The sequence below is a fragment of the Canis lupus genome, chromosome 25, assembly GCF_011100685.1.
Source record: "Canis lupus familiaris isolate Mischka breed German Shepherd chromosome 25, alternate assembly UU_Cfam_GSD_1.0, whole genome shotgun sequence".
NCBI classification, from domain to species: Eukaryota; Metazoa; Chordata; class Mammalia; order Carnivora; family Canidae; genus Canis; species Canis lupus.
In genome coordinates, this window is record NC_049246.1 from 13,215,559 (window position 1) to 13,242,765 (window position 27,207).

General features: G+C 37.7%; 1 protein-coding gene and 1 long non-coding RNA gene across 10 annotated transcripts in view; one reads left to right on the forward strand and one right to left on the reverse strand.

The window, feature by feature from the left end:
• The window catches only part of LOC111092280, a 31,641-nt gene extending 8,168 nt beyond the window's left edge, over nt 1–23,473 (forward strand). For 3 of the 4 annotated variants that reach the window (XR_005378444.1, XR_005378443.1, XR_005378441.1), the window contains exon 3: nt 20,260–20,953. This is a non-coding gene — a long non-coding RNA (uncharacterized LOC111092280). Of the gene's footprint in view, nt 1–20,259; nt 20,954–23,097 lie in introns of those variants that run through there. The other variant, XR_005378442.1, reaches the window with a different exon arrangement.
• Nucleotides 1–26,759, reverse strand: part of CDK8 (cyclin dependent kinase 8) — a 135,849-nt gene extending 109,090 nt beyond the window's left edge. For 2 of the 6 annotated variants that reach the window (XM_038573424.1, XM_038573423.1), the window contains exon 1: nt 26,503–26,748. In XM_038573424.1, the coding sequence (XP_038429352.1) occupies nt 26,503–26,630 (128 nt within the window). In that variant the 5' untranslated portion in view covers nt 26,631–26,748. Of the gene's footprint in view, nt 1–26,502 lie in introns of all 6 variants that reach the window. The other 4 variants (XR_005378440.1, XM_038573422.1, XM_038573421.1 and 1 more) reach the window with 4 other exon arrangements.
• Nucleotides 26,760–27,207: the final 448 nt, after the last annotated feature.

Below are 27,207 nucleotides of genomic sequence, written 5' to 3' on the forward strand. Positions count from 1 at the left end.
ATCTCATTCAATTGATTTTTAATTTCTGCCTGATTAGCTCTAAATTCTGCAGTCATGAAGTCTCTTGAGTCCTTTATACTTTTTTCTAGAGCCACCAGTAGCTGTATAATAGTGCTTCTGAATTGGCTTTCTGACATTGAATTGTAATCCAGATTTTGTAACTCTGTGGGAGAGAGGACTGTTTCTGATTCTTTCTTTTGAGGTGAGGTTTTCCTTCTAGTCATTTTGCTCAGTGCAGAGTGGCCAAAAGCAAGTTGTATTGGGAAAAAGAGAAAAAGAGAGGAGAGAAAGAAGGAAAGAAAAGAGAAAGAGAAAAAAAAGGGAAGAGAAAAAAAAACGAAAGAAAAAAAAAGAAGAAAAAGAGAAAGAAAAAGAAAGGAGAAAAAAAAAGGGGGGGTTGGGGAAGGAAACAAATCAAAAAGCAAAACAAAACAAAACAAAACAAACAAAAAAACAAAACAAAACAAAAAAAAAAGAACCACAGGGGAGTATCTTCTGATTCTGTGTTCTTTAAGTCCCTTGGCTTCTCCTGGAAGTTGTCAGTCTAGCTGGTCTTCTGGGGGAGGGGCCTGTTGTGCTGATTTTCAGGTGTTAGCAGTTGGGGGAGCTGCTGTGCCCCTGCCTGGTGCAGGGCTCAGTGGGGGTTGTTCACCCCGTGAGGCCGCAGGAAGAACAGCCCCAGTGGCGGGGCAGCTCTGGAAACCTGGATTCAGCTCCGGCAGGAACTCCGTCTGCAGGGCCTGGAGGCTCCGGGGCGGGGCCGCTGATCTGCTCAGCTGGGGCAGGAGCGTCCTTGCTGTCCTGGGCCCTCCCGGCCTCTGCCTGTCCCGGGGGAGGCCGGATCCTGGGCTGTGTCCCGGCGCCCTGTGCTCCGGAGCCTGCGCTGGTGGATTCGCGCTCCCGGGCCGCGCAACCCCCTCCGCGGAGCCGCCGCCTGAGCCCCTCCAAGCTGCTCCTGGAACCGCGCAGGCCCCTCCGCACGGAGCCTCTTCCTCTGCCCAAGCCCGGCCGAGCTGCTCCCGGGGCCGCGCAGCCCCCTCCGCGGAGCCGCCGCCCGAGCCCCTCCGAGCTGCTCCGGGTCCTGCCGTGCGCGCTGCAGCCCTTAGGGAGCTCGGCGCACTCTCCTGGGCGCGCAGTTGCTGTTACTGTCCCGGGGAGCCCGAGGGCATCCCCGCCCTCCTGGGTCCTGCTCCACCTCCCCGCGAGCCCCTTTCCGCCCGGGAAGGTCGGTGCAGCTCCTGCGTCTCCGGGACGGGGCTCTCCTGTCCTGGGGACACTCGCCCCGGCCTCAGCCCGGCTCCTCGCGGGGCCCCTCCCCCTTGGAGGCCTTTGTTTCTTTATTTCTTTTTCCCCGTCTTCCTACCTGGATAGAAGCGCGAACTCTTCTCACTGTTGCATTCCAGCTGGTCTCTCTTTAAATCTCAGGCCGAATTCATAGATTTTCAGGATAATTTGAAGGTTTTCTAGGTAGTTTGGTGGAGACAGGTGATTTGGAGACCCTACTCTTCCGCCATCTTGCTCCTCCCTCTTTCAAAACATTTATTTAAAAATGCTTAAACCGGGGATCCCTGGGTGGCGCAGCGGTTTGCGCCTGCCTTTGGCCCAGGGAGCGATCCTGGAGTCCCGGGATCGAGTCCCACATCGGGCTCCCGGCATGGAGCCTGCTTCTCCCTCCTCCTGTGTCTCTGCCTCTCTTTCTCTGTCTATCATGAATAAATAAATAATCTTTTAAAAAATAAAAATGCCTAAACCTAATGAAAAATTGAAGGGAAGTGTAATAAACAACTATAGATTTGAGTTAAACATTGTAGGCAAGAATAACTCAGAGATGATTTTTTTTAATTTTCTAATTGTATCACAACAGATAGGGATGGGCTCTCCCACTATTTCTGATGCTAAGATCGATCATTTTGTTAAACTGGTGACTACCAGATCTCTCCATACATAAAGGTATATTTTCTTCTTTGCAATTAGTAAATTATTCATGAGATAATACTTGAAGGTGAAAGGAATATTCTATATTCCAACAAACTTTCATCAAATGACTTTAGTATCCATAAATGATTCTTGCCTGAATCAATTATTATACTGGAAGTCTCAAAATGCTTTTTTTCTGATTCCATCACTCCTTCTACATTTATGAATTGGCATTCTTCTGTAAAAAAATTCCTTCTTCCTCCGTTTTTTACTGTCTGTAGGGATTCATGGATTCTTTTTTTGACATATTATAATCTATTATTTTTGATGCTCAAATTGCACCAAATTTGTCCAGTAAAAACCTCTTCAAGTCTGCTCCTATCCCTTTTGAAATAATTTGACATCTTTGAGGACAAAATGTCAGTAGAAGGCAAATAAAATTTGAGGCCTAAATAATTAAATAAGACAATGTTAGACAATTCAGTAAGACTGTCCCACACAGCTTCCTGTTTTTCCAAGAGTTACTCCATTTCTCCATTAATGGCACCACCAGCAACTCAATTATTCAAAGCCAGAAACCTCAGAATAATCCTCAACCCTCCCTTTCCCTCACCACTAGCTGGAGAAGGAAATAGAGTGGTTGGAAGAATGGAGCACTATTACTTTCCAGTTCATATTCTTCTATGTATTATGTATATATTGCTTATACTCTATCACCACTTCATTAATTTAAAAATTTTTAAAGAATTGCTTAAAAAATGTAAAAGTGTAGGGCATCTGGGTGGCACAGTCACTTAAGCATCTGACTCTTGGTTTCTGCTCAGGTTGTGATCTCAGGGTCCTGAGACTGAACCCTGTGTTGGGCTCCACACTCAGTGTGGAGTCTGCTTAAGATTCTCTCCCCCTCTTCTCTCTGCTCCCCACACCATGCATTCATGCACCAGCACACGCATGCAATCACCCTAATAAATAAATAAAGTTTTAAAAAATGTGATGTTCATCAACTTTGAAGGGCAAACAAGTCATCTCCAGGTTTTAGCATAATTTACTATATATTTTCTAGATCTAGCCCATTCAGTCCAATGTTCTCTAACTGATCATCATTCCTTGTATTTTATAATAAAATCTTAGAGCTGATAGGACCATACAAATTGGACAAATTATCTCGTCCAAACATCCACCCAATACTTGAGTTTCCTTTATCACAATTCCATCAAGTTGTCATTTAAGGTATGCTGAAACCATGTGTATAAAGAAAGAATTCTCTGCCTCCTATGTTTGGACAACTTTGTCTGTTACTAAACTGCTCCTTATGTTATGGTGCCAAAGTGTATCTGTCTTCTTCAGTTTCAGTTATCAGTCATAGTTCTATCTATTGGGTCACAAAGAAGTTTTGTTAGTCTTCCACATATTTAAAGTAGCACCCATATGGGAAGGTATGCTTATACCTCTGGATCATCAGAAGACTGAGGATAAAACCTTAAGTTACATTTAGTAACTAGTTGTAGATCCATCACTCATGAATATACCTAAATTTTTCTAGAAATTCATTATGTTTTTGGCAGCAAAATAAAGTATTATAGAGCTTCTATCTAATTGTCCTATTTCAAGATTGGAAAAGAAAGAAACAAGAGCTCATAAGCCTGAGACTCAGAAACAAGGTCATATTCAACTTACCTGTATAGTAACAGTTTTCTATACTTTAAATCCATTCCGTTAAATTCTAAGCTGAAAGACCCAAACCCTCTCAGTTTATAGAACATCCTTCTCTCAATCATTTTACTTGCCTTTCTCCAAACCTGTTCTAGTTCTTATCTTTCTACAAAGTGACAACACTTGTAAAAAGTAAAAAGGTACTATGATTTTGTTCAATAGTAGAATTACATTCTCTACTTTGTTTTTAATACATGGTCCAAGTGATAACAGTGAGTACCTGCTTCATCTGCCCAACTCCTACCCCTGCACATGTGTTTTCTAGAGATACGCTACCTCTACAATTTTCTGGAACCCATTCAAATGCTTATAACAAGAACAAACATTTATACACCCAGATCCCATTCAATAGGCACAGTCTACTGAGCCACGCTTGAACACCTGCACTGAGCCAGAGCAACAACAGTGTATCTCAATATATGAAATGGGTCACCTGGCCAATTATAGTCAATGAGTATTGACAGTACTTATTATTTATTCTGTACTAGCAAATATAGGCAATTCTCTTACTGCATGAGTTTTTTTTTAACAACATGATTATAACATCACCAATTAATTAGGGGGGAAAAATCGGTACACAAAGCCATGGTTTTTACAATGCAAAACGGAATCAGCATCAAGTAAGTAGGAAAAATAATAGTTGTGTGCAAACAATAGGCATGCATAGATGCACTGTTTGAGTGTATGGCTGTTCTTCTGTAACAGAATTGTCCTGTTTACCCAACCATTGTTTTGTTTTATGCCAGTAGTAAACAAAAGAATGCATGGTCAAGGGCAAAGGAGATAGGGGTATCTAAGAACCTTCTAAGTGAATGGACTAAATGATAAAGGAGTAAACATATGGTTTGTTTCTATTAAGTTTAGTCAATAGACATAATACTTTTACATTACAGCTATAAAAATATGCATATTATAGCAAGACAACAGAATCCCAGCAGCCCCCTTTCCCTAATGAAACAGCTGTTTTTATAAGAGATTTTTCATAATAAAATATTTCTCAGGAACACAACCATGACATTATTGCAGAAGCACTACAGGTTATTATCTACAGACGTATCTAGGAAAATCATCTACTAATAAACACCTCAAATTCTTCACAAACATGAATTAGCATAATTAGCATCTATTGGAGAAATAGAGAATCACAAATGACTGAACAAGTGAGATTAATTTAACAAATATATTAAAATACATGAAACCTAGATGGCCTTACAAGAAGCTTGAAAACTTCATTTCCATGCTTTATCTTACCATATTATACAAAAGATCTCTGTGGGATGAATTCATTTTACACATGAGAAATCTGAAGTGCTCTGACAGATTAAATTGTTCAAGCTCATAAAGATAGTATATTGCATATAAGATATCAATCTGATATCCAATAATGCTATGAAAATAAAAATTAATAAGAGGTCTCACCTAACAAAAAAACCTAGTTATATTACCATTTAAAATAAAAAGTAGGGCAAAAATACCCCACCCCCAACACTGGCATTATTAAAAAGTTATAGCCAATGTAGTAACATCAGATTTTCTAAAGTTGAAGTACTATAAAGAAATTAGTAATAAAAGCAAAAACTGTAACATGAAAGAGTCACAAATGGAATAAACAATTTTAACTAGACAGGAACAGAAAGTTTATGGCTTTTTTAGCAACATGGTAGATTAATGGGGATTCAAGGAACTACCTTTACTCTGAATATGTTTTTTAAATTCCATAACAAATAGTTAATGAAAAATTGTTAGTATGTCACAAATACTGCATGAGGCATGTGACACACAAAGCTACACATAAAATTACAAAAATAAAATATCTAGTAATAAACAAGTAGGATCTATATAAATAAGACTACAAGGCTTTATCAACATTCATTAGATACAATTTGAACAAATAAAAAAAAATCCATAATGCTGAATATGGGAATTAATCAACACAACACAATTTAAACGCAAGTCAAAAAATATTTTTCAGAACTTGAATTGTTGATTTTATTTTTTTAAAGAGTTATTTATTTTAGAGAGAGCATATGTGGAAGCATACGGGGGAGGGGCAGAAGGAGAGAGAGAAAGAGAGAGAGAATCTCAAGCAGAAGCAGACACTGAGCACAGAGCCTGATGTGGGGCTCATAGGCCTTGATCTCAGGACACTGAGATGGTAACCTGAGCCAAAACCAAGAATTTGGATGCTTAACCAATTGAGCCATTCAGGAGCCTCTTGAATTACTGATTTTCAAGTTTACTTGGAATAAATGGCAAAAACAACCATAATTTTTAAAAAGAGTAATGAAAAGGTACCTCACCAGCTATTATAATCTTTGACTTAAAACAAGAGGGGAGTAACACAAGAATAGAGATCAATGAACTAACAGAGAAGGTTCAGAAAAAAACACAAGTATACTTGGGAATTGAGGGTAATGATAAGGTGGCATTTCAAATCAATTGTGAAAGAATTATTTAACAGTATTAAAAGGACTGGAAAATTCACCCATTAGAACCCTATATAACGTGCTATAACAAATTGAAGATTATATAAAAATTCAACTGCAAAAATTTTAAGACCCACAAAAATGTTAGAAAAAAAATGTATATAATAGAGAAAAGTCAGAAGCAATAAGACAATAATAAATTTTATTACAAATTAAAATTTCACAAATGTAAAAACAGACAAAAATTAGAAATATTTGCAATATGAAGAGTTGATATCCCAATAAAGCATTTTACAAAAAAAATTTTTAAAGAAGAATATTATAGGAAAACAGGCAAAATATCAACAATTCACAAGACACTAAATAATGACTAACAAGGTACAAATTTAAATATTAATGAAACAAATGTAAATAAGACGATGATTCCATAGGTTTCCTATTAAATTTGCAAAGATTTAAAGAAAGTTATTTTTAAAATTAAACAATAAAGATACTAATCAAGAAAGTGGTAAATATTAACTCCTGTTTATTATGAATGAGATTACCAATAAGTTCAAACTTTCTTGGAGAAAATCAGGCCTTATATATCAAAAATCTTAAAAACTGATCCAGCAAAGCCACTTCTAGAAATTTTCCTACAGATAAAATCATGGATATCTACAAAGATGTAGCAACAAAATTTCAAAATTGCAAAGAAAAACTGGAATGTAAAAATTAAATGTTAAAAAAAAAAAACCCTAACAGAAAGATGGTTAATAACATGGAATATGCACAATCTATTGGTGAGGGAATGAAGCAGGTTTTAAAATAATAGGCACAATATAATTTGATTTTAAAACATGTTTAGAAGAAAAAAGTCTGGCTAAATTAGGGTGAATTTTATTATCTTCTTAAAATTTATCCACATTTTCTACAACTGATACTCCATTACTCCCATAATCTAAAAAGCATTAAGTTCTTTTTTTAGGTGAGAGCTGACAAGAGAGGAATAAAAGAAAACAACACAGGCAGATGAATTATGAAAACTCAATTATTTGGTACAGAAGCCAATACATACGAAATACATATAAATTAAATAATACATTTTAAGAGGATTTTCATCCACAGTGATTAAAAAAATGTTTGGCAAATAAAAAGTGAACCAGTTACCTAGAAAGCTTAGTAATAACCTAGACCCATTCACAAACATACATGTCTAAGGTATCCTAACCTATTAGAAAGTTAAAAATACCAAATATAATCAGAATTTAAACTTTATGAGCCACGGAATAGTCTAAACAATCTTGAAAAAGAAGAAGGCTAGAGAGAACTTACACTCCTGATTTCAAAACTTACTACAATGTTACAGTTCTCAAAAAGGTCTAGTAATGACATAAAGACAAACATACACCAAAAGAACAGAATAAAGAGTCCAGAAATAAACTCTTACATGTATGGTCAAATGAATTTTGATAAGGGTGCTAAGAACACTTGATGGAGGAAAAAATCTTCTCAACAAGTGGTTGAAATATGGACATCCATATGCAAATATGGATATCCATGCAAATGAAGCTGGACCACCACCTAACACCATATACAAAAATTAACCCCAAATAGATCCCTGACCTCAATATAATACCTAAAACTATAAAACTCTTAGAAGAAAACATGGGATGAAGGCTTCACAACATCGGATTTAGCAGTAATTTCTTGGATATAACACCAAAGGCACAGAAAACAAAAGAAAACAAATAGAAAATAGAAAAACCAAAATAGGGGCACCTGGGTGGCTCAGAAGTTGTGCATCTGCCTTTGGCCCAGGTCATGATTCCGGGGTCCTGGGATCGAGTCCTGCATTGGGCTCCCCAGAGGGAGCCTGTTTTACCCTCTGCCTATGTCTGGGCCTCTCTCTGTGTGTCTCTCATTAATAAATAAATTTTTAAAAAAATTTTTTTAAAAAAAGGAAAATCCAAAATAGCCATTGGACTTCATAAAAAATTTTTAAATCTGTGTATCAAAAGATAATATCCATAGAGTAAAAAGGCAACCTGTAAAATGGCAGAAAATATTTACAATTCATTTATAAGGAATCGATACCCAGAATATAGAGAGAACTCCTAAAACTCAAAAACAAAAAATAAACCACCAATTCAAAAATGAGGAAAGGATCTAAACAGACATTTCTCGAAAGAACTTACATGATGGCTAATAAAAACATGAAAAGATGTTCAACACCACTAATCATCAGGGAAATGAAAATCAAAGGTATCACCTGATACCCATTAAGATGGCTACTATAAAAGCAAACAAAAACCAGAAAATAATATGTGTTGGCAAGGATGTGGAGAAACAAGCCCCTATGCTCTATTGGTGGAGATGTAAAATGGTAGAGTCACTGTGGAAAACAGTATGGCAATGCCTCAAAAAATTAAAAACAGAATTACCACATGATCCAGCAATTCCACTTCCGGTTTTACATTCAAGAGAACTGAAAGGAGGGTCTTGAGGGACTATCCGTATAGCTATGTTCACAGTAGCTAAAATGTGGAAGCTACCCCAAGTGTTTTTCAATGGATGAATGGGTAAGTAAAATGTGGTCTATAAGTTCAATGAGATATGACTTAGCCTTAGAAAGAAAGTTCTGATATATGCTAAAGTATGGATGAATTTTGAGGCTACTCTAAGTGAAATAAACTAGTTACAAAAAGATAAATATTGTATGATTCCACTTATATGAGGTACTTAAAGCAGTAAAATCATAGATGCAAAAAGTAGAATGAAGGTTTCCAGGCTGGGATGACATGTGAAGGGGGAGTTATTTTTGACCAGATACAGAATTTCTATTTTGTAAGATGAAAACAGTTCTGGAGATGGATGATGAGAGATGGCTGAACATAAGAATGTACTTAATATCTGTGAATTGTATACTTAAAAATGGTTAAAATAGTAAATTTTCTATTATGTGTATTTTACTGCAAATAAAAAAATGAAAAAATCTTGGAAAAAAAGCACAAAATTGGAGCACTCAAACTTCCCAATTTAAAAATGGACAATAATCAATGTAGTGTAATACTGGCTTATGAACAAACATATAGATCAATAAAACTAACTGAGAATGCAGGAAAAAAAAATCCTACATTTAGGAGCAACTGATTTTTAACAAAGGTGCCCAGACAATTCAAAGATCCTGGGATGTCCACAAGCAGCAAAAGAACAAAGTTAGGACCCCAATCCCACAATATTCAAATTTTATCACAGATCTAAATCTAGCAGTTAAAATTATAAAACTCTTAGGAAAAAACATTAAGTCTTTGTGACCTGGGGTCGGCCAGTAGGTTTTGAATACAACACCAAAAGCACAAGTGGCAAAAAGAAAAATAAATACACTAGATTGCATCAAAATTAAAAACTTCTGTGCTATAAAGAACACCAAAAAGAAAGTAAAAAGACAATTCAGAGTGGGAAAAATATTTGCAAATCATGTATGTGATAAGGATCTAGTATCCAGAATATTAAAAAGAACTCCTATAACTCAATAATGGAAAGATAACTGAATCTTAAAATGAGCAAAGGATTTGATGTTTTCGCAAAAAGATATACAAATGGTCAATACACGACAAGATGCTCAACATCACTGTCATTTGGGAAATGCAAATCAAACCACAATGAAAAAAAAACCCCACAATGAGATACCGCTTAATACTCATAAGGATAGCTACACTTAAAAAAAAAAAAAAAAAAAAAAAAGGAAAATATGTGTTGGCCAAGAATGTAGAGAAATTGGAAACCTAGTGCATTGCTGGTAGGGATGTAAAATGGTGCAGCTGCTGTAGAAATAGTTTGGCAGTTACTCAAAAATTAAGCAGAGTACCATATGATCCATCAATTCCATTCCTAGGTATATACCTAAGGAACTGAAGTCAGGAACTCAAATAGTTGTACACCAATGTTTGTATTAGCATTACTCATGATAACCAAAAAGTGGTAACAACTCAAATATCCATCAACTGATAAATGACTAAACAAAATGTGATACATGCTAAATCATTGACGAGCCTTGAAAACATTATGTTAAGTGAAAGAAGGCAGTCACAAAAGACCACATACTGTGTGATTTCATTTAAATGAAATGTCTACCATAGGCAAATCAAGACGCAGAAAGCAGATTTGTGGTTGCAAAGGGCTAGAGGACTGAAGGGAAAGGGGAATGACTGCTAATGGGTACAAGGTTTATTTTAGAAGGGCCAAAAAACATTCTGGCCCTTTAATTCTTTAATTCTAATTAAAATTAGATTGTGGTGATAACTGCACAACCCTCTAAATATATTAAAAAACAGTGAATTGTACACTTAAAATAAGTTAAGTGTATAGTATGTGAATTTTATCTCCATAAAGCTATAACAAACTTTTATGGGGGTGCCTGGGTGGCTCAGTCGGTTTGTCTGACTTTTGATCTCAGTTCAGGTCTTGGTCTCAGGGTTGTGGGTTCAAACCCCACATGGAGCCTACTTAAAAAAAAAAATTACTAACTATAAATTTGTAACTTCTTGGAAGGTATCAATATTTTCCCCGTAAAGATAACTGGGATTTAATATCCCTACTTAGTACACTGCAACTTAATCAAAAGTACTTTTAAACACTTTTAAACTAAATAACTAGTGGCAAATGTTATCTTACATTCCAAAATGTTCTGGGATAATTATAGTACAAGATTTCACCAAGGCAAAATGTAATTGTACCGCATTTTGATGTGAGAACCAGCAAACATATTTCCACTCCAGTGAGTCCAGTTACACAAAGTGCAATAGAAACAAAGACTTTCCATGATCAGAATCAATAAGGTTTAAAAGTGTTATACTTAGTTTTTGATTGCTCTGAAAACCTAAAGTACTTAAAGAACATCAGGCTGAAATACCTTTTAGAATTGAATGGTCCAAACCAAAAAAAACAAAAACAAAAACAAAAACTCAGAAGACAAACAGATGAACTATGAGATGTGCATGCTACTTTGATAGATTTCCTTGTTTTGTTTTGTTTTGTTTCCACTTATGTACTTCCAAGTCTAACTCATCACAAGGCTAAAGAGGATATGCAAAGGTCAGCTAGCCTTGGCTAAAACAGGACAATAGTAACTTTTCAGCTTCATGATATCTGGTCTAAGTTTTCAAGTAGAGCTGGACTCATTTATACTAATAGATTTTAAGATAAGAAGATAGGTGCACCTGGGTGGCTCAGTCGGTTAAGTGTCTGCCTTTGGCTCAGGACATGGTCCCAGAATCCTGGGATTGAGCCCCATGTCAGGCTCCCTGCTCAGTGGGGAGTCTCCTTCTCCCTCTCCCTCTGGTGCTCCCCCTGCTTACGCTCTCTCTCTCTGTCAAATAAATAAATACATTTAAAAAAAGATAAAATGTTTGTGCATTTCTTAGCTTTGTATCTCTGTATACAGAGTAAATACCTTCCCAACTTCTGTCCAGCAGAAATTATATCTATAAAGAAAGAATTATTTTTTACAGTACTTAAAACTTTTAATAAAAATCACTTCAAATTTAAATGCATCAGAATTATCTTACAGATAATCATCTGCCTGCTTATCTACCATGAATGATTACCTCTGCTGAACACACAAAGTCAAGCAATTCCATTGGCAGCATAATGAGCTCCGGTTTCTCAGTCTATGGAGGCAAGCCAAGAGGTCACCAAGACAGGTGACAAAGCACAAGACCAACACCAGAATCAGTACAAAACAGAAGCAAATTGGGACTTCATTAAGATAAAAAGCTTTCGCGCAGGAAGGAAATAGTCAACAAAACCAAAAGACAATCTATGGAATGGGACTAGATATTTACAAATATCTTATCAGATAAAGGACTAGTATCCAAAATATATAAACTTATCAAACTCAACACTCAAAAAACAAATAATCCAGTCAAATGGGCAGAAGATATAAACATATTTCTCCAAAGAAGACATAGAAATGGCCAACAGATGCCTGAAAAATGTCCAACATCACTTGACCTCAGGGAAATACAAATCAAAACCATAGTGAGATACCACTCTACACCAGTCAGAATGGCTAAAATTAACAAGTCAGGAAACAACAAATGTTGGTGAGGATGTGGAGAAAGGCGAACCCTCTTATACTGCTTGTGGAAATGCAAGCTGGTACAGCCACTCTGGAAAACAGTATGGAGATTCCTCAAAAAGTTAAAAATAGAGCTACCCTATGACCCGGCAATTGCACTACTAAGTATTTATCCAAAAGATACAAATGTAGTGATCCCAAGGGGCACTTGCACCCCAATGTTTACAGCAGCAATGTCCACAATAGCCAAACTATGGAAAGAGCCCAGATGAATGAGTAGAAAAGATGGGGTTTATCTATCTTCTATCTATCTATATATATAATGGAATACTCAGCCATCAGAAAAAATGAAATAAATAAAATCTTTAAAAAAAAGTCTCTTGTGGTTTGTCTCCTCTAATTACATCTTTTTTTTAAAAAAGATTTTATTTATTTATTCATGAGAAACACAGAGAGAGAGAGAGAGAGAGAGAGAGAGAAAGAGAGAAGCAGAGACAGGCAAAGGGAGAAGCAGGCTCCATGCAGGGAGCCCAATGTGGGACTCGATCCCAGGACTCCAGGATCACGCCACAGGCTGAAGGCAGACCTTCAACTGCTGAGCCACCCAGGCATCCCCCACAAGAGACTTTTAACCATAGGAAACAAACTGAGGGCTGCTGGCAGGGTGAGGGGCGAGGGAAGAGTGGGAGGATGGGGTAACTGGGTGATGGACATTAAAGAGGGCATGTGATGGAATGAGTACTTGGTGTTATGTGCAACTGACGAATCACTGAACTCTACTTCTGAAATTAATAATATACTATATGTTAATTAACTGACTTTAAGTAAAATGAAATTAAAACACACAGACACACACAGAAAAAGTAAGCCAAAAAGGGGGAGAAAGGAAAAGACTGGGTGAAGCTCAGTACTGGGCAAGAATGAAAGGATGACCAAAGCCAAGTAACAGGAAACGGAAGGAATCTTCTAGTAAAAGTAAGTCAGTGTTAAGTGGCTAGAGGTAGAACACATTCATTAGTTACTTGTAATAGGAACAAAGTGTACCAGCAGAATTAAGTGGGAATACAGAAATTTGATGAAATGAACATAAAATAAAATGTAAACATAATAAGGACTATAACTTTAAACATCCACATGGCTCTTAAATTTTTCTATCCCAACAAATAATCTAAAATAGGACTATGTGGGGAAAGAAAACTCAAAGCAAAAGTTTCCAAAGAATAATCTAAACTTTACAATGTGTTTAACCTCCATGATTCAAACATATCATTACTGTATCTATTCCCACTTCTTCCTTTCAGATAAGTTTTGCTTTTGGAGTTTTGATGTGAATGTAATTGGTGGAACCTTTTTAGAAAACTAAGATTGGCCCACAGAAGAGCCTTAACCCAGGTCTATTAAGACTTATTCCTGAGAAACTGACCTGCACTTCACCAGTCCTGCAGTGATGTACCAGAGTTATTATCAGTGACTTGTGTATGGGCATAATGACCAGCTTCTAGGACCACTGAGAGAAAGCCAGGAGGACTGAAAGTCTCTGTAGATAGGGCAAAGGAGCTTCTTTTGCTCCATGAAAACTTTACTCTTTGCCAGGGGGTATCAGCCACAGCAAATATCTCTGTGGGAAATTTTGGGGACTTGAGAAGCTCTGTTCCCATCTGAGAGAATGCTGTGTGCACAGACAGATGTAAAGGACATTTATTGAAGTGCTTTTATGGAGCACAAAAAAGTGAAAGAATCTAAATGTCCTTCAAGTAGACCAATATATTTCATTATATCCATAAAATGAGATGATGAGGGATGCCCAGGTGGCTCAGCAGTTGAGTGTCTGCCTTTGGCTCAGGTCATGATACCGGGGTCCTGGGATTGAGTCCCACATCAACCTCCTTGTAGGGAGCCTGCTTCTCCCTATGCCTGTGTCTCTCCCTCTCTCTGTGTCTCTCATGAATAAATAAATAAAATCTTTAAAAAACAACAACAAAAAAACGAGATTATGAGCTGATGCAATGAACTGTGTCATATGTGCAGGTACTGATCACCAAAACATATAAACTGGAAAAAGGCACAGAATTGTATACACAGTACCATACAATTTGTGTTTAAAGATAATGACCTACAGACCTTTCTAACTAATTCTGACACATAACCCAGCAGCCATTAAAGAAATGAATGATAAATGTGTCTTCATAAAAATAAGAGTTGTACATGAAAAATAGTAACATAAACAAAGTCAAAAGATGTTTGTTTCCACAAACTGGAGAGCATACACAAGAAAGCTATCAGTGAACAGCTCTGGAAAGAGGACCTGAGTGGCTAGAGGAGACAGAGTGAGAACTCTTCAGTTTAAACTTCCTCAGTGTACTTACATTTTTTTTTCATATGCATGTACTGTCTGCTCAAAATGAATGACGTATCATAATAAATTTTAAAGTCTACCCATACATATATATGCTTCTATATGCATATATTTAAGGGGCCACTGACAATGATTGTCCTAAAGAGGGAGACTTAGATTTTCTTAGTTATCCTTATGTACGATTTGAGTTTTTATCATGAGGATATATGACCTATATATCCCAATCTTATTTTATAATAAAAAGACAGTTGTTTGAAGTATAAAACCTTTGACCCTGAAACTGGTTCAAGGACTTGCTACAGTTGGAGAACTGCAGACACATTTTCTAGGAGATCCTTTGATAACTAATGGGTAAAATTTGGAGACTAGTTAAATTTTTTCTATCACTAGAGAACTGTTTCACCAGATATATATTTACATTCATACATGTGTAATGACTGCAATAATTAAAACTGATTATTTAGAGCTGTAATTATTGACAGGAAAAGATGCATAATATTTTTGAATGAAAAAAAGCAAGATCATAATAGATTTCATTAATCTCTACTTACGGTGTTATCTGTGAAGATGATAAAGAAAATAGTAATTGTCTCCTAGTAGTAGAGTTAGGGCTTTTAGTTTCTGTATACAGTTCTGGACTATGAATTTTTTTTTTTTAAGATTTTATTTATTTATTCATGAGAGACACAGAGAGAGAGGCAGAGACAAAGGCAGTGGGAGAAGCAGGCTCCCTGTGGGGATCCCAATGCAGGACTCGATCCCAAGAGCCCGAGATCACAACCTGAACCAAAGGCGGATGCTCAAGCACTGAGCCACCCAGGTCTCCCTGGACTATGAATTCTCTACAATGAACTTGTATCACTTTTATAATCAGAGGGAAAAAAGTTATTTTACTTAAAAAATAAACTGTCTTGAAGAGTATGGAATGAAAGAACAAACTAACAAAGAAATAGCAAGCTAGTATCTAACAGGTTTAGCTTCAATAATACAGCTAATATAGAACAAAGATGGAAGTAAAGTTTTTCACTGCTTGGCCCTGGATGATAAGGCTACCCATAAAAGTACCACAAAACATTTTGGATAAAATCTACAAAGTGAGATATAATTTCAGGTCTAGTGTCCAAAACTCTTTCACTGAATTTTTCTTTTGTTTAAAATACATTACTTAGCCTGAACACCATTATCTCCCCCGCTCTGTGTGTGGCGTAAGGTATGCCTACCACTCCTTCTGAAAACACTCACTCCTTAGCTATTATGCTTCTACTGACAAGGTCCTGGTTTTTCTCCAAGTTTATAGCCAATAAGCTATACACTGCACAGATCCTGTTGCACAATGTGGTTGATCCTGAGTTTTGTCCTCCTCAGGACTCAACTTACTGGCCTCCTGGATGAACCATCTTTTTTCCTACATTCTATCCTAGGACTTCTTCTCACTCTACACTTTCCCTAGGCAATTTTAAGATCTTGTGAAGCTTCAAGTACCTGGTAACTCCCAAATTTATCTCTACCCAGCTCTCTCTCTTGCACTAGACTCATGTATCTGCCTAATGGACATTTCTTCTTACATGTTTAACAGGTACACAAAATTTAATACATCAAAACTCAAACTTGCTCCTTTTCTTGTTTTGGCTGTGTGAATGGCAACATCCCACAGCTCACACCAGAAACCTAGGGCCTTCTCCTCAGTCCTTACCTCTTTCTCTCTCACATCCAGTAAATTAACAAATCCTATCAATTGTTCCTCGTTCCCTTGATCATATCCTAATTCAAACCTCCAAAATCTCCCACCTAGATTACTATTACATTCTCCTAACCCCAGTTCCTGGAAGTTATTCTGAATGTATTGCCAAGCAATCTTTTAAAATACTCAATCTGAACTTGTTACTAGCTGCTTAAAATCCTACAAATGGTCCTATTGTCTTCAGTATAAAAGAAAAAGAAAAACGAAGACCCTGACGTGATTTCTAAGACCCCGCTTCTCCAACTGAATTTTTTATACCTCTCACCTCATCCATTACTACTAAGATCTGGCATTGGAACTCTTTCAATTTCTTTACCATACTATCTTTCCTTCATAAATGCTGCTCAGCAGTGGCTCCAAAGGGTTGTGGAGAGAACTTTAGCCTTCCCTCCTACAACACGACATCAAAGTTCCTGAAATCACTTCAAATAAATAATTTAAATTAAAACGTGTTTACGGGATCCCTGGGTGGCGCAGCAGTTTGGCGCCTGCCTTTGGCCCAGGGCGCGATCCTGGAGACCCGGGATCGAATCCCACATCGGGCTCCCAGTGCATGGAGCCTGCTTCTCCCTCTGCCTCTGTCTCTGCGCCTCTCTCTCTCTCTCTGTGACTATCATAAATTAAAAATAAATAAATAAAAATAAAAAAAATAAAACGTGTTTACTACACACCATACAACCCCTACACACTCCCTTTTCAACCAGATAGAAACCCTTCCTTTATAAACAATTCTGGAACCAGATGCTGCCCCTCTAGCCTGTACTGTAACTCCCCAACCCTCACTCATTCTTGTGCACTGTCCATTCACTTGTGTAACTTCTAACTATATTTCAAGTCACAACTGAAATACCATCCTTGAACCCCCAGAACTGGTCAGGTACCCTATGGTAACCTATGTATTCTCCCTACCACAGCCCTATCCCTCGGTGCTCTCATTAACTTTTTATTTGTCTGTATCACTCAAGTCTCTAAGTTCCCTAAGGACTTAGACCATGGCCTACTGACTGCTGAATCACTCACATCTGGCACAGAACCTGACATATTACAGATATTAAGCAAATAATGTTTTTTAAACACATTAAAAAAAATTTTTTTACCAAAAATAAATCAAAAACTACAGCTAAAGGGAAACTATAATGAAATGTCAAGTATTTAAATGATTTGATTTTACATTTAAAAGAATCTTTAATGTTAAGTCAACATTAGAAAACAAATTACAAGTATTCTTGACTTTATGCTTGACATTTTCTTGGAGACTGAGTCATGTGATAAATATATTAGGAGAGTTTATGTGCTTAAAAGGATGGTTTCACAAAGTGAAAAAAAACTCCAAACAATTTTATTCCAAATGAACTTAATTTTCACAATAGACTCCCCTTAAAGCAGAAGCCTTAAAAATCATTTTTCAATACTTAACTGCTTTCCCCAGAAATATGACCCAGTTAGCATAAAACATACCACTGATGGACAAGTTTTAGGTTTTTTTAATCCCTTTAGTTCTCTGGACAACCTCTAAATCCAAGTGTCTAGAAACACATAGACTGGGCCTTGCATCATGACATAAAGATTTCCTCTCCTTACGATGATTATTTGTTAGAATTCATGAGCTATAATAAAGCTATAGATGTTAAAGAGCTGTCTAGGAAAAAGAGTAACTAAGTTACCTTGAGTAGTAGTCTAAATAATTTTGTATTCACATAACAAAAGTAAACTTCAAATATCAAACCACCATGGAGTTTAAACAAAAATGTCAACTTGGTTCTGAGACTAATTATAATTTCCTTAAATTTAAAAATGCAAGTTTGACGCCCATTTAAACTGATTTATTTACTAGGTCTAATTCAGAAAATACCTTTATTCTTTGTAATGGTTCAAATTTTCAAATACCTACGATTTTTTTTTAAATATATATATATATTTTTTTATTCATTTGAGACAGAGAGAGAGAGGCAGAGACACAAGCAGAGGGAGAAGCAGGCTCCACGCAGGGAGCCCGATGCGGGAATCGATCCTGGAACTCCAGGATCACGCCCTGGGCGGAAGGCAGGAGCTAAACCGCTGAACCACCCAGGGATCCCTAAATACCAAAGATTTGTATTTAGTTCAGCTGATTAACAAAGTTTGCCCTGCCCTTGGGTTTTTGGTTTTCTTCAATTCTGCTCCTGGTACCAAATTCTGCTTCTCTGAGTATTTTCACAAGATGTTTTTTTAGTCTCCTATATTATGCTCAAGTTTTTAATTTCAGCAAACTTAAAAGGAAGACTTTCAAATATGAATTTCATGTACACCAAAAAAAAAAAAGTATTAAATACCTGTCAACATTTGGCAAAGTGCCAGGAACTGAGGGGAACACAATTATACTGCCCTAGAGAAAATCTATAATATCTAACCCATAAACATTCACCAGATAGACCCAAAGGACATATAAACATTAACCACATATACACTGAAGTAGTTACATAATACATCTATGAAGGACTAAATATGTTTTGTGAGGTGATGAGTGAAGAGGGAATTATTGGAGTTGTATGTTAAGATAAAGTAGTTAGGATTTCTGAATCTAAATGTTAGAACCTACCTCAGTTGGAGGGAAAAATTTCCAGCACAAGGTCCTGCCTGAGACAAAGTTCAGAATGATAGTCTGATTTGATGAAGGAGCACCTGTATTAATCTGTTATTTCAGAATCACTACAATGGACAAGGTGTGAACAATATTCTGGGAATAAGATAGGATAGTCAGGTCTCACAAACGACAAAGATCTTGGTCCTAAACTAAAGACAAGATAAAGCTACTCAAAAGTGGTTCTTAGCTGCCTTGAAAAAATTTGGTGGTTTTCTCAAAAAGCTAAACATAGAGTTAAACATACCTGAGTATATGCCCAAGAGAACTGAAAACAAATACTCACACAACTCAAACATGAATGTTATAGCAGCATTATTCATAATAACCAAAAAATAGAAGTAAAACAAATATCTACCAATTAACAAATGGGTAAACAAAACGTATATTCATACGATTCAGTATTATTCAATCATAAAAGGGAATGAAATACTAATACATACACAAGATAGATGAACCTTAAAGACATTATGCTAAGTAAAAAAACAAAACAAAAAAAAAGCCACACACTGTATAATTCCATTTATATGAAATGTTTGGAATAGGTAAATCCATAGAAAAAGAAAGTGTATTAGTGGTTGCCAGGAGCTGGGAAGACAATGGATGTGGAGTGACAGCTAACTGATATGGGGTTTCTTTTTGGGGCAATAAAAATGGTCTGGAATTAGAGAGGGGTAATGAGTGCACAGCCTTGGGAATGTACCAAAAAGCAGTAGATGGTACCCTTTAAAAGGGTGAATATTATGCTATGTAATATATATCAATTTTAAAAAGGGGGTTCTCAGCCATTTTTTTTTCTGCCATAACACATCTGAAGGACATGATATAATTCCATCAGTAAAGGCAGCTTACTACAGCACAGACTGGTTTTGTGACTTTGACAACAACCATACTGAAGAATCTTAAGAATCATGACACTAAAGGGTCTTCAAGTATTAAGATCAAAATAACAGCTGAAGGTCACTTTTTAGTGACAAGAACCACCTTGAAGTAACAAGCCATATGTAAAAACAAAAAACATCTTAGTAGTTTCTAAGTAACAAAGAGATGACCAAGGCCTACCTAAGCTGGTGTGAAGGAAAGGATTTACAAATTGTTCTGAAGAAGGAAAGGGCAAAGGATTTTCATTCTCTAACAGCAACTAAGAACAGAAAAACAATAAAAAAAGAATAAAGAGAGAATGAGGACTAGATTCAACAACAAAAGGCACTACAAGAAAGATGACACCAGCCATAGGAGATAATATTTGGCATATACTGATTTGGCATATACAGTTCCCAACTTACATATGGGTAACATTTTAAATGTTTATAAATCATAATTCTAAACACATTTGCTAAGAGAAAAAACTTTTTTAAAAGTAGGTAAGTTTGCAAATAGCCTATAATAATTTATAATTATCTTTCATTATTTCTATTTTCCTAGCTGAAATCCAGGATGCTGGAAGCCATCTCCCCTACCTCCCTCCCATCTCTTCTTCACACATCAGATTCCAACAAGAGAAATTCCCCTCCAATTTGTTGCCACCACCATCTTGCAGCATAGAAAATTCTGGCTCCCTGCTCTTCATGAAGGTGAGACCAAGGTAGAATCATCTGCTATCCAGAGCTGTAACCAAAATGGAGTTCCGCCATGACAGCTTTACACATGAGAGAGAAATTCTTAAGTCAGACAGTTGAATTTCAGAGGCTGCTTGTACTCTGATTCAGCAACACTCTTCTGATGGAAAACTGCCACACAAAGAATTAAGGTGTTCACTGTGAAATAACAGAAACCTCATCGTGTGCAACGGGTACAACGGACCATCTGTAGTGCATGTACATAATACAACACATACAGCAGGAGTTCAAAGGCCGAAAGATGTGAAGAGGTAAGGCGTGAGAAGAAAAAATTCAAATGCACAAATTTTGCTGGGGTCTGTAAGAGCATAATAAAAAAGCAAAAGCATTCCTTTTTATCCCAGTCCTCTTAAAACATCCTTCCTGATGAGATCTTCCCCATCTTTTAGGAGTCAAACAAAATGTTGCCTTCTTTGAGAAGCTTTCCTTAAAAACCCTAAGTAAGCAGTTGGGACTTTCCATCTCTGTGTTCCAACAGCACCTTGTATTAATTATTATAGTGCTTATTAAATTGCTACCGTTTATTTACATTTTTTTAAGATTTTTATTTATTCATGAGAGAGAGACACACACACACAGATCGAGAGAGAGAGAGAGAGAGAAAGAGAGAGAGGCAGAGACAGACAGAGGGAGAAGCAGGCTCCATACAGGGAGCCTGACGCGGAACTCGATTCCTGGGTCTCCAGGATCACACCCTGGGCTGAAGGCGGCCCAGGTGGCTATACCACTGAGCCACCCGGGCTGCCTCGTTTATTTTACATTTGTTTCCCCATTAGATACCTCCTCAATTAATGGAATATTTTACTCATCTTTGTATTCCCAATACTTTGGACAGTGCTTGGCACATAAAAGGGTCCAATAAATACTGGTTAATGAATGACTGAATGGGTTTCTTCAAATATTGAAAGAAACAAAAAGTAGGGGCGCCTGGGTGCTCAGTAGGTTAAGTGTCTGCCTTCGGTTCAGGTCATAGTCCCAGGGTCCTGGGATCAAGCCCCATGTCAGGTTCTCTACTCAGCGGGGAACCTGCTTTTCTCTCTCCCTCTACCTGCCTCTCCCCCTGCTTGTGCTCTGTCAAAATAAATAAAATCTTAAAAAAAAAAAAAAAAGGAAAAGTCAAATGAACAAATCCCAAATGAATGAATGTGCCAGTCTTGCTACTAAGAAAATGAGATATAAGCATGAAACACTCCACTCCAAGTGGCCTAAACAGTGGATCTGAATGCACTGAATATCTAAGGTAGATAAATTCAACAGCAAGTAACACAGAGTGCATAGTAAATGTTCTGCTTGTTCCTTTCAATCATATTTTTTTTAGAAGTTATAAGGAATATTCCTTATTGGGCATGCAAAATCCTCAGTAATGGGTATATATGTTGTATCTGGCATTTTGACATCTAAAGAAATACCTAAATCAAATTGAACACAGATATAGAGTTCAACAGAATTCAGAAGAAAAACTATTAGATTCTGTCAGTGGAAATAAAGGGTCCCATCAAGTTCTGATCATAATTAAGGAATTAAAACTGAGTTAAAGCTCCAAAGCAGACTGAATCAGAATGGTTCACAGGAGTGGGAGCAAGTGCTAGCCAGTAAATCCTGACATCTGAAGAAATAAAGATGATGGAATGCTACAGTAGTAAGACAGGTAAAGTAGCTGGCAAGTCTTTGGAAGTTAACTTCTTTTAGGAAGCTGGTAAGAACGCATGTTAAAGCACAACACTAAGAAACATAAAAGTGTATCATTGTTTAAAGTAAAATTTGTTTTAGTAGTTGTTTATCTCATCTTGCAAAAGTATTACATATTCATAATTTTTACTTTCTGAAATCATAATACTAGAAAAGATCTTAAAAATTATCAACTCAAATCTTCCAGTCTTACAAATAAGGAAACCAAGGTCTTACAAAAGGCAAGTGACTTGCCCAAGGTCATACTGGTAATCAATCAGAGGCTGAATCTGAACTCAAACTAGTCTCTCCAACTTAAGAGTTTTTCCCACTAGATAAAGAACTTTCTTAATCCCTTATTAGAGGTTTGGTTTCCCCTCTACACACATATATACACGTGTATATCTGTAGACATACACATGTATGTGTGTACATAAAGATACACCCACATATCTACATAAACACTTGCCGCACTTGAAAAAACCAGGGCTGTTCAGAAATGTATTAAAAAAGTATTTTTTAGGGATCCCTGGGTGGCGCAGCGGTTTGGCGCCTGCCTTTGGCCCAGGGCGTGATCCTGAAGACCCAGGATCGAATCCCACGTCGGGCTCCCGGTGCATGGAGCCTGCTTCTCCCTCTGCCTGTGTCTCTGCCTCTCTCTCTCTCTCTCTTTCTCTCTGTGACTATCATAAATAAATAAAAATTAAAAAAAAAAAAAGTATTTTTTAAATTAATTGAAAAGACTAGTACTATGATAAGGTATTCATGTTTTCTGAATGACCAACTAAAACACCAAATCACCATGTCTAGGTTTACATTTATCTTAATGTATTAATTATATGAAGCATAATGGTTAAGAGCATGGGCTCTGGAGTAAGAGACCTGTTTGTAATCCCCTAATTGCAGCTCTGACATTTAATTAGTCGTATAACCATGAACAAATTTAACCTTTCTAACAGTTTAACCTTTCTTACAGTTTCCTCACCTGTAAAACTGCAAAACAGAACTGTCCTGATACGGTACTTGTGAGGATTAAATGGATGATGAATATAAAGGGCTTTGCCGAGGACCTCGTTCTTACTCAATAATTTAGCTATTATCAATATTACTGCCTACTAATCTCTGCGTTGCCTACAAAAGTACCCCAACAAAAGTTTTCTTTGTATTTCTCACCCTCTCACAAATACAACCCCAATTATATAGTATCTGTTCTTCTGAACAGAGTCCAGCAAACTAAGAATACTATTTAAGAGAATTTCTTTTGCTTGTCTCTTTTAGAGATCACTCTTATCTCAAATTGATCTTTAAATTCTAGAAATGTCCAGTCCCTACAAATAGAGTTTAAAATTTAAAAATACAAACTGTTTTCTATCTTCTTGCACTTTTCCATTCTTTCGAACAAAATGAGTTTGGTTGCCTAAATTCTGCAAAGAGGAAATGCAACTGACTCAGAAAGAAAATGAATCTCCTTGCTTCCTACTGAGTACCGTACCCTTTTGGTGTTCAGACACAAAGGACACTCTCTATCTCATTTACGGTGACAGTAAGAGCAAATTATTTCCAAGATTTATTGTGCATTTATGTTTTAACTCTATTAGAATCTGAAATTAACACAATTATAAAAGACCCTTTTTCCATATATATAATCATGCCTCAAATAAAATATTTCCTCCTTCCCCATATTCCTTAAAATGTGAAGTTTAACATAAGTGTAGGATCCTGGCAGGACTGTATTAATAACTCTTTAAGTGAAAGAAATGACCCTGAGAGCTGTTTTTATTTCCTGAAACTTAGTAATTTAAGATGCTAACTCCTCTGGTCTAAATTCTTTTACTACGTACTCATGTTCTGTGATGCTTGCTGGACAACCGAAAGGATACAACATTTACATATGTTCATTTTAATAGGCAAATATGTCTAAACAAAACCTATTTTATTGTAAATCTCAGGATTCTCTTTGAAGGTGTAATTGGGTTCCTAGAGTACTCTGAAATTTCAGTTACAGAATGTATAATTTAATTTGAAAGTAAATCAATACTAGAAACAAATTATTTCATCATCATCTTTTTACAAAAGATTAAACAGCCACAGATTTTATTTTACCAGGACTAAAATGCATTAAATTACATTTCACTGACATAAGATCAAAAGAACCTCATAAATACAATGCAGTATTTTACCAGAGGGAGGTTATAAGAAGCCAAACCAAAAATATTCCCTCTGGAAAACAAAAGCTGTCTTAAGTAATTTTAAAACTCTCTTGACATTTGATCCTTCTGTATGTTTTTAAAGTTCATCCTATAAACAAAATCATTAAAGGTTGCTGGAAAACAAGCCCAAAGAATTATAAAGTTATTTTTTTTTCCAAAATGCAATGCTACTTTTCAGCTTTCACAAATGCCTAAGAAATGTTCACATACTATATACATTTAGCTATTTTCAAATTGTATATTTCTTCTAAAACTATTCTTAGTCTAAATTAAAACCTAACCATGAGGTATAAAATGTGGTTAAAAGTACCTCTTGGCAATAAACAGTATCATAGGTTTAAAATAAAATATAAAATCAAAGTTAATAAATTTATGTATTTTATTAGCTTAAACTATTAATTTATGAAAATAAAACTGGCTTCTCTCAGAGAGATTAAAAATAATTTAAGGTCACCATAATTTTATAAAGCAGATGACAGACTAGTTAGATGTCCTACTATGTCTACTCTCATGGGATTGAGGATTTTCTGAATATGCCCCAAATTAGGTAATATTGGGGGAAAGGGATATGGTTTAAGGATTTTGAAAAATATTATATGAGAAAGGTGATTTTAAAAAAATGTTATTAGAATTTTTCAATTAAAAATATAAACAACAGAGTCAACAGCAGGCATCTCCAGTCTATGATTTCTCAAATGTCACCAGATTATCTTCCACTAAGTACTTTTAAATACATGCAGCACACAGAGTATCAAGTTTTCAAATCCAGACCTTTTGCAGATATCTGTACTGCTTTAATTGCTGCATATAAGCACTGAAATGCACCATACTAAATTTATTAGAATCGCTATCTTCCTCTAAGAGTCCCTTTTAAGGTATCTTAAAAAGATATCTTAGTAAATCTAAGAAAAATGTCGAATATACACTTCCTTTTCCAATATCCAGAATATTAAAGTATTTATAAATATGGCTCCCCCCAACTTACTTCAGCTTTATGAATGGTTTCATTTTTCTAGCGCTAATATAGTTCTGAACATACCCTCCTACCTAATTTGGGGAGGGGGGGGAAAAAGCAATCATTTTAAATGGTGAAAGGTAGCTAGCAAATTAACAGTGATATTCAAATAAACCTACTTTGTTTACACTGAAATCTAAAGATTATATAATAAGCTCTGACATTATCTTTCCAGCAATTTTCCGCACGGTCTAAGGCGATAGAGACAACATACGTTTTTACAAGAGGAAAACAAGGAGTTAATAAAATATATTTTCCCCTCAACTAAGAATTGCCTTCTCTTTTGTCAATATTACACGACATTCATCTACTGACAAAGGAAAAATGAACACTTCACTTGCCTGTTTAAGAAACTAAATTGAGAGCATTACCAGTCGTAGACTTAATTAAGTTATTTCTAGGGGAAAATATTTAAAGCAAAGGGACTATTTACAGTTCATTGCCGACTGCTACATTTTGGGGGAACAGGCCTGAACAAGATAGTCCCCTATTTGTCCCTTGCCTTTTTTTCCCCACCACCCACCCTGCACCAAACCCCCATTGTTCTATGTAAAACTCAGGTTAATGATCTCTAAATAGCAACTGCTACGTTTATATCCGATTATCACTACGAAGAACTCTGCAGCATCACCTTTACCTGCTGCTTTCTCCCCCCCCCCCCCAAATAAAATCCAAATTTGGTAATAAATCAATCACACCCCGGTGGGGGGCAAGGATCGCAGCTTCCCTTCCAGACTGACGGATCTCACTCCAGAGGCGTGAGGAAATCCCCCAGAAGGTCACCATAATAAATCGAGGCATCCCCCCCCCCACCCACGACGAAAATCATTTAAGCTGACGTTTTACTACAATTCTTTAAAAATCTAGAACCGAAATCCTTGAAAAGTGTACAGCCCCTGGAGTAGATGCTGCTTCTCCCTATTAGCCAGCAAAGTAGAAGACGAAGGCGGCGGCGGCAGGCAGGGCTTCGCGTGGGCTTGGATCCCTCGTACGGCACTTCCTCCCCAAACCTGGCTGGCAGGACCCGATGCTGGTGCCGAGGAAGTGGGAGACCGGCACGCCGGCGCCCCAGCACCCCCCCCCCGCCCCGGGCTACCTGCCTCGGCCTGCGGGAGCGCCGCCCAGCGCGGACACCGGCACCGACACAAACACTCACCCATCTTTCCTCTTGGCTTTGTAGACGTGACCGTAAGTGCCGCGGCCAACTTTGCAGCCCTCGTATTCAAACAGGTCCTCGACCCGCTCCCGCTCGCTGCTCAGCTTCACTTTAAAGTCATAGTCCATTGTCACAGCCTCCGGGGCCGGGGAGCTGGGTCGGGGGGCCGGGGCGCAGGGGTGGGGACCGGGGAGGCACCGGCAGCCGCAGCCCCCGGGAACCCGCCCGCTCTACGCCCGGCGGCCGCAGCACCAGCCTGACTGATGCGGCAAGAGCAGGAGGAGGCCCCGCGAGAGCGCCGGGGACATCCAGGGGGGCGGCGGGGCAGAGGCCGGCCGGGAGGGGGGGCACGGGGAGGCTCCCCCGGGCGCGGCGGAGCGGAGGGACGAGGGCTGGGGGTGGGGAGCGGCGTCTCTGCCCTTGTCCCCGCGGGCTCCGGGGCGCCGGCTCTCCGGCTCGCTCCTGCTGCGCGTTCTGCTCCCGCGGCGGGGAGCGGCGGGGCGGCCGCGGCGGGCTCTCCTCCTCTTGCACTCGCACTCACGCCTCACCCGCTCTCACACACACGCTCACACTCACTCACTCACTCTCTCTCTCATACACTCAAACAGAAAGGCAGCGCCGCACAACAGCCGGTACCTCCTCAGAGAGAGGAGGGAGGGAGGGGACGCGCGGAACACGGCCACGGCTGTCGCAAAAACGTCGCGA